The 14,890-nt window shown below is 32.9% G+C and overlaps 1 protein-coding gene across 1 annotated transcript in view; it reads right to left on the reverse strand.

Moving 5' to 3' along the window:
- The window catches only part of LRP1B (LDL receptor related protein 1B), a 1,933,320-nt gene that overhangs the window by 649,381 nt on the left and 1,269,049 nt on the right, over positions 1 to 14,890 (reverse strand). Inside the window, exons 28-29 of the mRNA XM_024122386.1 lie at positions 3,334 to 3,465; positions 916 to 1,143 (exon numbers count right to left, since the gene is read on the reverse strand). Coding sequence (XP_023978154.1) covers positions 916 to 1,143; positions 3,334 to 3,465 — 360 coding nt within the window. The remainder of the gene's footprint in view (positions 1 to 915; positions 1,144 to 3,333; positions 3,466 to 14,890) is intronic.

The following is a 14,890-nucleotide window of genomic DNA, read 5'->3' on the forward strand; positions in this document are numbered from 1 at the left end:
GAACCCGTGTCCCCTGCATCGGCAGGCGGACTCTCAACCACTGCGCCACCAGGGAAGCCCAAGGTCTGATTTTAAATTGTCAGTATGCTTCAAGGCAGAGGAGTCTGATATATCTATATGGATCACTGACCATGCCTTCCTCCATCCTCCTTCAAATCACTCTATCATGCCTAGGGGGCATGAAACTGAAGAAAAACTGTTTCTTCTTTGATTTTGCAGTCACGGCAAACAGCAGGTGCTCAACTAAGATTCACTCACTAAAACGATAACTGACCCAGAAATCACATTATACCAAAATTTAAGCAAAAATGAAGATAATTCGATGCTAAATATTTAGAATTCAGCCACTGCATTTATATGTATGTCTCATTTCAGCTATATTTTCTACTTTGGGAAAAGTTTTTTTTTTTTTTTTTAATGGTTAATCAACAGCATTACTGAAAACCTCTGATTCAACCTGCTGGGTCAGGAGGTGGATAGGAACAGGTTTCCTCTCTTATTTGTTTAGTCTAGTTCTGTAAAGATACATACAAAAGAAAGTTGATAACAAGCTTGAATCAGAGGGGGAAACCAGTCTTTACCAATATCCTATATTTTCTCTAGGCAAATACAACTTTTCCCGCATCAGCAAAAAGGAGTCTTCAAATCTGTTTATTTAGAAATCTGCAAATTATCTGTTCTGAAATTTTTTCTTCTTGTGAAACTAAATTTCTAGTTATCAGACTACTATGTGCAACATAATTATAGCATTCTACAATTGTTAGGATATAGCATATTATTAAATCTCTGAATAATCAATTCCAACTCTCAATTAACAACATAGAATTGGATAATAGAAAAAGAATACAAAAGAGATGCAATTATTACAAACTGAATAACAAACATTTTTTAAGATGTAAAGTGAAAATCTTTTACCTCTAGAAATAACAGTTTCTAATCCAGTTCCATTAATAAAAGCCCGTTTAATGGTTTGTGTCTTAATGTCTGTCCAGTATAAACGTTCTTCAGATGCATCAAAGTCTATCACAGTAACATCATCAATATCGGGGACTGTAAAGGCCGTGATAAAGTTAAAATATGGATTATCAATATCCACTCCTCTGATTTCAGAACGTCTTGCATAAAGAAGAAATTTTTTCATTTCTAGAAAAGAAATAGAAATGTGTTTTTCTTTATAAGCTTGGCAAGTTTGAAGCTGTCTAGAAATTCTAAATATTATTTGTTGATGATTTAATAGGTTTTTAACACCAGAAAATCATGACCAAGATTTGATGGAAACATGAATTATCTATTTTTAAATGAAAGTATATCATAATAACAAATGTAAAACAAGTTAGAATCCCTAAATCATTTTTCTTTAGTTAGAAATGCCAAGAAATTATCAGTAATTGATCTGATCTTAGAATTTCAAACAAACTTGTTAAAGGACATGAACTCTACAAACATCAAACAGCCATATCTGTTCTTTGTTTATAACTATAACAATATTTCAGTGCATTAAGTGCTTTTTGAAGGAAACTAAGAACATTTTTTCTATACTATCTTTGAATAAAATGAGATTAAACATTGCTTTTAGAAATCATGTTTATATTTTCCCTATCAAATTAGGGTTCATATAATGTTAAAGCATGCTGTACTGTAAATTTTTGTGAATCTGTAGTAATTAATATTGTGAGGCATTCTATCATTTCTACTTAAATAGGCACCTTTCTTGCAATGAGTTTGTGAAATATTACTAGATTTAATAGAAATAGAAGTCACAGATGTTCTATTCTCTTGTTTTTCTCTTTGGGGTTATTGTTGATATTTGAGATATGGTATTACTGTATAAAATTAATTAAAGCCACGTGTGCCTAAATTCCTGAGTTAAGATTTGATGAATACACTCTTTTTTGCCCTTAAAAGTAACTGCTTTGCAAATAAACAAACATTACTAACAAAACAAAACTAAAAAAACCCACAGTCTGATTTTTTTTTTTTGAGAAGTTATTTGAGAAGTTCTAATTTCCAAGGTATGGTGGCAACATCAAAAAATACATTTGACTTAATAAGAGAGCAACCATTTATCTAACATCAACAAATATTAACTGAATGTTTCCTATATGCCAATCAAAATTACAGGTCCTCAGAAAACAGAAGTAAATGAGATAAATGAGGGCCTTCTTATGTAATAGTTTACATTCTAAGAGGGACAAACAATAAATAAAGAACAGAAACAAGAAATATCAAAAACAAGAATACCAGAAACAAGAAAATATCAGTAGGAGAGCTACTGTAAACTAGCTTCATCAGGGAAGCCCTCTACAAAGGTGACGAATAGCAAAAAGGAGCCTACAATTAGAAAATCTAAGAGAGGAGTGTTTTTAAAAGAGGGAACAGCTAGACCAAAGTCCAGAGCAAACTTGGTGTATTCAAGAATGCAGAATATGTGTATGAGGTATGTAAATTAGATCTCGATCTGTAATTACACGTGACATTATTTTATATCAAAAACCTTATGTAGAGTTCAAGGTACCTTCACTTTTTTTGAATTCACCTCTAAATTGTGTAGAGTTAAAGCACAATTCCCAGCATATCTCATTATCAACCACCAACTTTTATTGTGTCCTTTTTTTTTTGAACATCTTTATTGGAGTATAATTGCTTTACAATGGTGTGTTAGTTTTTGCTTTAAAACAAAGTGAATCAGCTATACATATACATCTAGAGTGAAGTAAATCAGAAAGAGAAAAACAAATATCGTAGGCTAACACATATATATGTAATCAAAAAAAAAAAAAGGTTCTGAAGAACCCACAGTCTGGTTTTCATTCACAAATTTTATTTTCATTTTTTAGTTTAAATATGCTGTTTAAGTATTTTTTACAAACCTTTCCAAGTTACATATTTTACTTCATATTTTCTCCCTTCAACTTGATAATACCCTATAAAATGATGCTAAAGTAACTGTAGAAGAGCAGGAGGAGATTAAAGCTGTTAAGTACCTCTTTATTATGCAGTTTACCTACATCATCATTTTCTGATAATGCACTTTCACTTACAAATCTCCCTGTTTTGTAGAGATAAATTCTGCTAACACACCCAATAATAAAGTAGCAAGAAAAAAAGTGAATAAGGTAATAAACAGCAAAGTGCAGCATATCACATATTTAAAGAATCCGTCAGTCTCCCCAAAAGTAGATGAATCATCAACAGAGTCTGAAAATAGCACCACATCAAATGTTTTTAAGGACATTAAAAACCTCTCCCGCTTTACTCTGAGGAAAATCTGAATGCTAATACAATTTGAGAGAATTCAATTTGGAGTTTAGGTAAGAACTGTAAGAAATTTACCATAGCAGGTCTTCTTGTTTGAGGAAAGCTTCATCAAGTGTGGGCAAGCACAAGCAGCACTCCTATTATGATTGATCAGACACATATGAGAGCAGGGGCCTCTGCCATCATTAGCTGCACAGGGATTGGGAGCTGTAATTACACAGTGAAATATTAAGAGTGAGGAAGGAAGACTAGATTAGGGAACCTCTGAGTTTGACAAGGGTTATTCACATAATGATTCAAAGTGAAGTTCTCTACATAGCACCCATTACTCGAGTGATTAATATGATAATAACAGACAATCATACACAACAATTACATGAATAAAAACATTTCTCCTCCTTGAAGATAACAACTAAGATAACTCCCTCAATTTCCTCTAAGAGGAATGGTATGCATTCTATTGCTTTAGAAGCAAAGATTTTTTTTTTTAAGGATTTAGTCTGAGAAATAATCAGGAATAATTATCACATTTAGTATAAAATAAACTCAGGTAGACTATCATGCCGGTGTTGGGAGTTCCAGTAGATGTCGTTATTTTCCTACCATAGCATATAGATTCCCTTCTTGCCTTAGCACGACATTCTGAACAGTTTCCATAGGAAACTGCTGTTACATATGTTGTATACCCCTTCAGGCCATTTCTTCTTTTTCAAATCAGAGGATTATGTGAAAAACATGTTTGTCTTCCTTCATTATAAAGACATCTACTTCTTTTTTTTTTCTGTATTAACTTATTCCATGGCTAAAGTATGTTCCACATACTCATACTTACTATATTCCATTGTATAAATAACGTGATATATTCAAATTTAGAATGGAATATTAAATTTTGCAGTTCAATGTCATTCTCTCATTCTTTTGTTTCTTATTTTGTCATCATGCCTTTTGGATAAGATTTTAATGTCAATTGATCAAACTGTTCTTTCAAATCTCATTTTTATAGAGCCTATCTAGTAGAATAAATTCTTCAGAACTATGTTTGTCAGTTGCAGGCATGAAAGAGTTATACCTTCTGACCCCACCAGCAATATTTTAGTTTTCAACTAAAATCTTCCAACAAATGGATCTATTGCTCAGTGTAATAATATTAGTCTTGTAGACTTTTAAAGCACAAACAATAAAAATCAATAGGTTATAATAAAAACTGTAGAGAAATTAACTGAATTTAATAAATACTCAACGTGGCTTTTGCCAGTCTTCACACCCTCCCCACAAGATAACAAAAACAATTCATGTCTGTGTATTTGATTTAAAAAATAAATAAAAGGAAATGAAAGACTCAGAAACATTTTCCAAAGCAAATCAATTAAGAACAAAAATTATTAGAAAATACTGGAAGCTAAAGTTGAGAGATTCTGTAGGAGTGCATGTCCCTCTGTCACATGTATAAATGCCACATATTATGCTTTCTTCCCGTTTAACTTCATCTATCATAATTGGAGTCTCTAAGGAATTGCAGGTTAGAGAAGCAAGAGGTTAGATGGGAAGGTTTTTAAGGAGGAAAAATGTTACAGAAAAGGTGGTGAAATGAAGAGGCACTGTTGGAAGAAGGAGAAAAACAGAAAAAATAAAGAGGAGTAAAGGGAGGAAAAGGAAGAAGGAAGAGGAGAAATTTGTTAAAAAACATTGACATAGGAAATGCTATTCCTCTCAAAGAATTAAAAGCCTAATCCATGACAGCTCAATAATAGGTACTTGGATTTTCCTTTGAACATCATTATCTTTAGCCCAGAATCATACTAGCTCTTCTCAACATCCTGTAATTGTGATTAAAAACTTTTTAAAATCAATGATGACATATTAAATTTCTATATTCATACTAAAGTAAAAAATATATTGACTTTGCAGCCCAATATCTGTATTAATGATAACACTGTAAGGTAATATTCACAATATTTTATGCTTCACAGCATGGAAAAAATCCACAAACTTCTTTCACTTTTTATTTCTTCTCATTTTGAAAGAGTGGTGTTAAATCTTTTTGAAGTTTCTTTCTAATCATGCATTTAAACAGATACCTATTCTAATTACCAAATTAAGGAATTTGGTTCACATACTCACATTTTAATATAAAGCAGGGATTAGCAAATGTGGATCCTGGAGCCATATATGGTTCACCGCCTATTTTTGCAAATAAAGTTTTATTGGAATATAGCCATGCTCATTAGTTTACATATTATCTAGGCTGCTTTCACACTACATTAGCAGAGTTGAGCAGTTTCAGCATAGGCCACTTGGCCTACAAAACCCTAAAATATTTATTTTCTGGCTCTTTACAGAAAAGGTTTGCCAACACCTGATATAAAGTAATTAACTATTTTATAAGAAATACTACTGCAAAATCCAATATCAATACAGAGGTCGTAAACTCCTACCAAACGAAGGCTATCCCATTTATTGTATCTAGGAGATGGGAAAAGCTGAGCAGTCAATGGAATGCTATAAGCAATCTTAACAGATGAAATTCATATATAGGTGTGCAGACTGGGTTTACTGATTGTTCATATTATCAAAACTCAAGGTGACCAAAAAAAGAACCTCAGATACATGTAACACCCCTCATATTTATGCACTGAATACATATTTAGGAAACACCTCAGTGTTCTGCTTAGTTTTAAAAAGCTGGATATCATAGTAGACAAGACATAGTTCTTGCACCAAAGAATTTAAGAGTCTGTACTCTAAACCCATACACCATTCTCTCCAATTCTATGGTGACTGGCTCAATTTAGGTTCTCTCCATCTCTTGCTTGGATTGCTGCTCTAACTTCCTAAATAATCTCTTGATTTTCAGTCTCTTCCCATTGCCTACAGTTCTTTTTCTAAAATACAGACTTGATCACATGGCAGCCTTGCTTAAAAATCTTGGATAGCTTCTCACTAGCTACCTCACAAAGTCTCAAATCTTACCTGCTACCACTTCCCGCAAGATTACTTAGCACTAGCCACATTGGCTTACTTGCTGCTCTTTTTCCGTTCAGCTCTTTTTTTTTTAATCCTGATCCACTGTTTCTTATTAAAGATGTCATGTCTTCTAAACTCACAAAATTTTAACTTCAAAGTATTTTTTACTTCTCGCATTTTTTACTTCTCTTTCACTACCATATTTAATAAGCTGTCAAGTATTATCAGACTTCCCCTATTACACGCTCCTTTCTTTCCATTTTTATCTTTCCTCTTCCAACATAAAGTTTTAGTTGATCACTTTTGAGTAACCACTACAACCATGTAACTGGTATTCTATGGTACTGCCAAAAATATAACAATCTCTCTTTCTAAGATACCATCATATCTTCTAGCCTCATCACTTTCCTTCTACATATACATTATGCACATGCTAAAAAGAACTCCTTATTGTTCTCTGAATATCTATAGCTTGTCCTTTTCCACTTCCACATAAGGTACTTTTCTTTCTGTAGAATTTCATTATCCTTCCGTCATGAATCAGCTCAAGTCAGTTTTATTTCACAAAACATTTTCTTCCTTTCTAATGAAGCCAGCTAATGCTGATTTATTCCATCACTAAATATTAGTTTTAATTATTACTATACAAGGCATTAGACATTTATTGTTTACTATCTTATTTTCTAATTGTCTGTGACATATATTCATATATTTTATATCAGTATACCGTGGTTTCTCTAGGTAAATCATGGGTAGACAAGTTTTTTTTCTGTAAAAGGCCAGATAGTAAATATTTTCACCTTTGCAGCCATTATGCTCTTCCTAGTAATTATTCAACTTTGCTATTGCAGCAAAAAGCAACCACGAAACGATATGTGAATCAATAGGTATAGCTATGTTTAAATAAAATTTTATTTGCAAAACTGGCAGAAGGCTGAAGTTAGCCTGAGGGGCTTAGTTTGTCAAATTCTGAGCCTTAGTTTGTCAAATTCTATGCTGGCAGGAGCTATGACTTATCAACATACATATTGTTTTTTCCTAAAATTTCTATGGCATCTATTACTGTGTTAGGCTTAAAGACATTTGGATTCATATGCATACTAATCAATGTATGTGTGTACATGTTCTAAAAAGGCAACAATCTAAAATTTCAAAAGTAAATTAAACTTCTAAAGCACTTCATAGCGGTAGGTGAAGAGACTAAATAATGCAAAACTACAATACTTTACTGGAGAACCAAATGTTAATTATGCAATCATACAAGACTGATGTATGCTCTGTGAAGAAAACAATATCATTAAAGATAATTTCATATTTCATGCATACTATGTTTAATTGCAGTCCACTTTTCATCAGCAAAAAATAAACACTTTAAACCCAATTATTTTATCCAGTAAGTTCAAATAAAATATATGTGTTGATGCAATATAAAATATGTACAATATTTATTTACCTCATAAAACTAACCTCAAAGCAGAAAAATGTCAGGATCCAATGTGTTAGATAAGAGGAATATTTTTCTCTGTCCTGTGTAGTCATTTTTGATAGTAACTAATATTCATCCTGTTAATGAACTTTATTGGTACAAAAACAATTACTAACATAAGAAAATAATGTATCTATAATTTTCCTTTTAGAAAAGAATTTAATATGTTGAAATTAAATTTCAGAAGGATCTTACAATTAAACACTAATCTTAAATCCTATTTTCCCTTTGACAAATATCTTGAAATTGTAATTTTAATATTTGATGTTGAAGAACTAGAGTGAATTCCTTATTTAAAACACACACATATAACAAAATGTGTGCAAGTAAAAGACATTCTTATTGCTTTAGTTTCACCAGTTTCCAGCAACACTGGGTATGCAGGAGTTACTTTTCTCAAATTATATTTTACAGATTAATTTTATACTGTATTCTATTTTTATGAAGTAGAAAAAAATCTAAAAATCTTATATGATCTTCCATAGATACCTGTATTTCAGAGAAAAATTTTTTAAAAGCCACATATACTATTTTCATTTATTTGTGCACACTTTTCAGTAAAAGAGTGAAGTCAAACATGTAATATCATGTTATATTTATTGGTGAAGTGTATCTTGAAATACCAGTGAACTTTCAGATTTTCTAAAGAGGTGATATGTCTTTCTGACTTGCTGCTTATTTCACTTGCTGTATAATTTAAAAGAAGAAACATCTGTGTCAGAAAAGTTTCTATCTTTACAATGATTTTTTTCCACTGATTAACTAGATTTTATTAAGCTTTGTGTGAGCAAATCAAAGATTTAATACAATGATTTAATAATCACAAAAATTTTTATCTAAAACAGTGGTTCTCAACCAATGGCAGTGGAAGTGAGGGGGGATTTTGCCCCACAGGGGATATTTGGGAATATCTAGAGACATTTTTGAATGACATAACTGGGGGTATTATTGGCATCTTAGTGGGTAGAGGTTAAGGATGCTAATAAACTTCCTACAATGCAAAAGAAAGCCCCTCACAACTAAGAATTATCTGTCCCCAAATGTGAAAAGTACAGAGGTTGAGAAGTTCTGATCCTGGATTAGAATTATGGATTCTGCATCTTAATGTATCTGAATGAAGAGTGCATAATCACTCTTCATTACATTTGTAATGAAGTCTTTTGCTTCCTCTACCAGTTACATTTGTACAACTGTACATTTGTACAAATGTACAAATTGTACAAATGTACCAGTACATCTGTACATTTGTACAAATGTACCAGTACGTTTGTACAACTGAGGCAAGTAAATCAAACAACCAGTACCAAGGAAGAAACAATTTTATGATTTCTTTGTTACTAATCTTTTCCACTGCTCCAAGGTAAACTGTATTGTACCATATTTTAAAATCAGCAATTTATAATGCAGCTAAACTTACTGCCTGCATATAAGTTCATTTAGAGTTTAGTTGTTTGATATTTGTATTATATTTTGCCAAAGAAATAATGCTAAAAATGGTAATTAAGTTTTTCAGGTAAACCAACAAAACACACTACTTCAAAATATGGTTTAAAGATGATACAGAAAGATTTATTGAGAAATTAAATTAGGTGCTGGTCTATATAACTGGTAGAGGAAGCAAAAGACTACCTGTTATAGGAAGGAGGTATAAGAGTAGAAAGTGAGTTCCATGGTGATTTTTCATATTAATAGCTGGAATGAGGTAGCAACACGTCTTTGGCATGTTTCAACTCTTATTTCTCCTCTTCATTGCTAATTTTGTCTCTCTCTTCTACTAGGCTCTCAGTACTGCACAATGTTCTAAGACCTCATAGAAGCCTAACAAGTTTATTCAAATCTCAAAAATTCCTCTTTGCTTTGCTATCACCTGCCTTTCACTTTGCCTCAGTCAGAAATCTCACCCCTTCAAAGCTGCTGCTATCAACAAATAAAGGTGGAAGCATTTTACCTGTTTCACACCACCTTACCATTCTTAGAAATATTAGTATTTTACGCTAAGGTCCATTTTAAATATTATTATAATAAAAAAAATCTCCTACTGATAGTATATAATTATATGAAAGAAAGAGATACTATAAAACTGCAGGGAAAACAATATTTTTTAACAGAATTAATAAAAATATGTAGAATGGAAGGCATATGTATATGCAAACACATGTAAAATATGTGTGTGTTTTATATGACAGGTAGTTAGATCTTGATATAATAAACTTTGGAAGTGAACAATTTAAGTAACCTGAAAATATTTGAGATTCACCTCTACCGCACTGAAACATAGTTTTAAGAGTATAACATTTTTTTCTTAAAACTTTTTATTAATTATATTAAAAATGTTGTTTGCAGTTGAATATATTAATATCTCCAAGTAGAACCCTTCATTCTTCAAGTTTTATAAGTGATACCTTATCTCTTTTTTTTTTTTTTTTTTTTTGTGGTATGCGGGCCTCTCCCCGCTGCGGCCTCTCCCGTTGTGGAGCACAGGCTCTGGACGCGCAGGCTCCGGATGCGCAGGCTCAGCGGCCACGGCCCACGGGCCCAGCCGCTCCGCGGCATGTGGGATCCTCCCAGACCGGGGCGCGAACCCGGCTCCCCCGCATCGGCAGGCAGATGCGCAACCACTGCGCCACCAGGGAAGCCCGATACCTTATCTCTTAAAGCAGCAATAATATTACTAATATGCTTAGAATCAAGATTTTTTTTTGTAAAATATTATCAGCCAATTTTATTACAAATGTTGTTAAGAAAAGTTTCATTTTCTATAGAAATATTTTCCTGAAGCAATTGGAGGCACTTAAGTTATTTCACTGTTAAAACTACTCTTTGAACAACAGCCTGAAAAGACCACAGTGAGACAGGTAGGATGGATAGAGACACCATCTGGTCAGAAGCTGCACCCTCAGAGCACAGATCCACAAGTGGGAGGGTTATCACAACTGTGTAGGTGCCCCTGAGGAGCTAAGGGCCCAAGCTCCAAGTTCAGCTCCCCACCAAGAGTACCTGCACTGGAAAGATGAGCCCCCAGAATGTCTGGCTTTAAAAACAGTGGGGCTTACTTCCAGGAGAGCCGAAGGGCTGTGGGAGACAGCTCTTGAAGGGCTTGTACACAAACTCACTAGCTTTGAGTCCCAGTAGAGAAGTAATACAGTTAGGCAAAATGAGGAGACAAATACCTTCCAGGTGAAAGATCAAGACAAAACATCAGAAAAAGAACTAAATGGAACAGAGATAAGCAATTTATCAGATAAAGAGTTCAAAGTCACAGCCATAAATATGCTCACTGAACTTGGGAGAAGAATGGATGAACTCAGTAAGTACTTCAACAAAGGGATAGAAAATATTTTTTAAAAATCAGAACAGAAAAAAACAACTGAAAACAAAAATACATTATAGGGACTCGACAGCCAATAAGAGAATGCAGAACAGATCAGGGATCTGGAAGATAGCATAGTGGAAATCACCCAATCAGAACAGCAGAAAGAAAAAGAACACATACATACATATATGAGAATAGTTTAAGGGATCTGTAGAACAACATCAAGCATACAAATAATCATGTTATAGGGTCCCAGAAAAAGAAAAGAGAGAGAGACAGAAAACCTATGTGAAGAATAAATGGCTGAAAATTTCCCAGCCTGGTTAAAGAAATAGACATCCAATTTCAGGAAGCACAGAGAATCCCAACAAGATGAACCGCAAAAGACCCACAATAAGATATATTATAATTAAAATGTCAAAAGTTAAAGATAAAGAAAGAATCTTAAAATCAGCAAGATAAAAACATCTGATTAGGCCAAATTCCCTGGTGGTGCAATGGTTAAGAATCCACCTGCCAATGCAGAAGACACAGGTTCGATCCCTGGTCTGGTAAGATCCCATATGCTGTGGAGCAACTAAGCCAGTGCGCCACAACTACTGAGCCTGCACTCTAGAGCCCACGTGCCACAACTACTGAAACCCACGTGCCTGAAGCCTGTGCTCCGCAACAAGAGAAGCCACTGCAATGAGAAGCCCGTGCGCTGTAATGAAGAGTAGCTCCTGCTCGTCACAACTAGAGAAAGCCCGTGTGCAGCAAGAAAGACCCAATGCAGCCAAAAATAAATAAATAAATTTATTTCTTAAAAAAAGAATTTAAAGAGAAATAAAGAATTTCCCAAATAAGCAAAAGATAAAGGAGTTTGTCACCACTAAACCAGCCTTACAAGACATGATAAAGGGACATCTTTAAATGGAAATGAAAAGGCCATAACTAGGAACAGGAAAGTTATGAAAATGAAATCTCACAGGTAAAGGCAAAATACAGTAAAGGCAGTGAATAAACAACCTATTAAGCTAGTATGAAGGTTGAAATACAAAAGTAGTAGAAATCATCTATATCTAAAATATCAATAGTTAAGAGATAGAGAAAATAGAAAGATGTAAAATGTGATGTCAAGAACATAAAATATCAGGCAGTGGAGTAAAAATGTAGTGCTTTTAGAATGTGTTGAACTAAGCTGCCAGCAACTTAAAATAGACTGCTAAATAAATATATTGTTATATATGAATGACATGGTAACTAGAAACCAAAAGCCTATAACAGATATAAAAAAAATCAAGACAAAGAAATATAAAAATAGCACTAAAGGAGTCATGAAATCACAACGGAAGAGAAAAAAAGAAGACTTGAACAGAGAACTACAAAAACAACCAAAAAACAATTAACGAAATGGCAGCAAGTACATACCTATCAATACTTTAAATGTAAATGGACTAAATACTCCCCAATCAAAAGACATAGGGTGACTGAATGGATAAAAATATCCTAGACCCTTGTGTTTGCTGCCTACAAGAGACACACTTCAGAACGAAATACACATGCAGACTGAAAGTGAAGGTATTGAAAAAGATATTCCAAGCATATGGAAAGAAAAAAAAAGCTGGGTAGCAATACTCATATCAGATGAAGCAGACATTAAAACAAAGACTGTAACAAAAGGAAAAGGACATTACATACGACAAAGAGATCAATACAGCAAGAGGATATAACACTTGTACATATCTATGCACCAAATGTAGGAGCGCCTATATACATAAAGCATGTATTAACAGACATAAATGGAGACACTGACAGTAACACAATAATAGTAGGGGAATTTAACACCCCAGTTACATCTATGGATAGACCATCCAGACAGAAAGTCAATAAGGAAACAATGGCCTTAGATGACAGTTTAGTGTAGATGGACTTAATAGATATATACAGAAACGTGCCACCCCCAAACTGCAGAATATACATTCTTTTCAAGTGCACAAGGAACATCCTCCATAGATCACATGTTAAGCCAAAAAACAAGTCTCAATAAATTTAAGAAAATTAAAATCATATTTTCCAACTGAAAATATATGAAGTTAAAAGTTGATTACAAGAAGAAAACTGGAAAAAACACAAACATGTGGAGGCTGAACAATGTGCTTCTGAATAGTTGCTGGTCCAACAAAGAAATCAAAGAGGAAATAAAAAAATACCTTGAGACAAATGGAAACAAAACATTCCAAAAATCCATGGGGTACAGCAAAAGCAGTTCTAAAAGGGAAGTTTATAACAATACAGGCTTACCTAGAAAACATTAAAAAATTTCAAATAAACAATCTAACCTTATACCTAAAGGAACTAGAAAAAAACAAACAAACAACCAAAGCCCAAAGTTGGTAGAAAGAAGGAAATAAAGATCAGAGTAGAAATAAATAGAGAAGATTTTTTTTAATGGAAAAAATCAATCAAACTAAGAGCTGGTTCTTGGATTACAGAAACAAAGTTGATAAACCTTTAGCCACACTCATCAGGATAAAAACAGAAAATGCCCAAATAAATAATATCAGAAATGAAAGAAGAGAAGTTAAGTTACAACTTACACCACAGAAACACAAAGGGTCATGAGATTATTGGGAATAATTATGCACCAACGAATTGGACAACCTAAAAAAAATGGATAAATTCCCGGAAACATGCAATCTTCTAAGACTGAACCAGGAAGAAATAGAAAATTTGAATAGACCAATCACTAGTAATGAAAGTGAACCAGTAATAAAAAACCTCCCAAAAAACAAAACTCCAGGACAAGACAGATTCACAGGAGAATTCTACCAAACATTTAAAAAGTTAATACCTTCCACCACAAACTATTTCAAAAAAAATGAAGAGGAAAGAACATTTCCAAATTCATTCTATGAGTCCAACATTACCCTGACCAAGATAAAGACAGATTACCAAGACCAGATAAAGACACTATAAAAAAAGAAAATTTCAGGCCAATATCCTTGATGATCATGGAAATATCCTCAAAAGTATTAGCAAACTGAGTTCAATAATATATTAAAAGAATTATACACCTTGATCAAGTAGGATTTATCCTAGGGTTGCAAGAATGGTTCAATAACTGTAAACTCAATCAATATAAAATTTCACATTAACAAAATGAAAGATAAAAATCAAATGATCATCTCAATAAATGCAGAGAAAGCATTTGACAAAATTCAATATCTATTTATGATAAAAACTTTCAACTAAGTGGGTATAGAGGGAACATACCTCAATATAATAAAAGCCATTTATGACAAAACCACAGCTAACACAATACTCAATGGGTGTAAAGCTGAAAGTTTTTCCCCTAAGATCAGGAGTTAAGACAAGGATGCCCACTATTGTCACTTTTATTCAACATAATATTGGAAGTCCTAGCCACAGCAATCAGACAAGGAAAAGAGATAAAAATATTCAAGTTGAAAAGGAAGAAGTAAAACTGTCACTATTTGCAGATGATATGATACTATGTATAGTCTATAACTATATATATGTTTATATAGTAATATACTACATCTATAGTATTTCTATATATTACATATATAGAATTTAGTTATATATAGTAATATAAAGACATATATGTGTATATATATAAATATATAAATACATATATATATACTTATATATAGTATAACCCTAAAGATTCCACCAAAAGACAATTAGAACTCATATGAATTCAGTATAGTTGTAGGATTCAAAATTAATATACCCAAATCTGTCTTTCTATATACTAATAACAAACTAGCAGAAAGAGAATTTAAGAAAACAATCTCATTTACAATTGTATCAAAAATAATAAAATACCTAGATCTAAACTTAACCAAAGAAGTAAAGAACCTGTA

Source organism: Physeter macrocephalus, chromosome 2, assembly GCF_002837175.3.
Source record: "Physeter macrocephalus isolate SW-GA chromosome 2, ASM283717v5, whole genome shotgun sequence".
NCBI classification, from domain to species: domain Eukaryota; kingdom Metazoa; phylum Chordata; class Mammalia; order Artiodactyla; family Physeteridae; genus Physeter; species Physeter macrocephalus.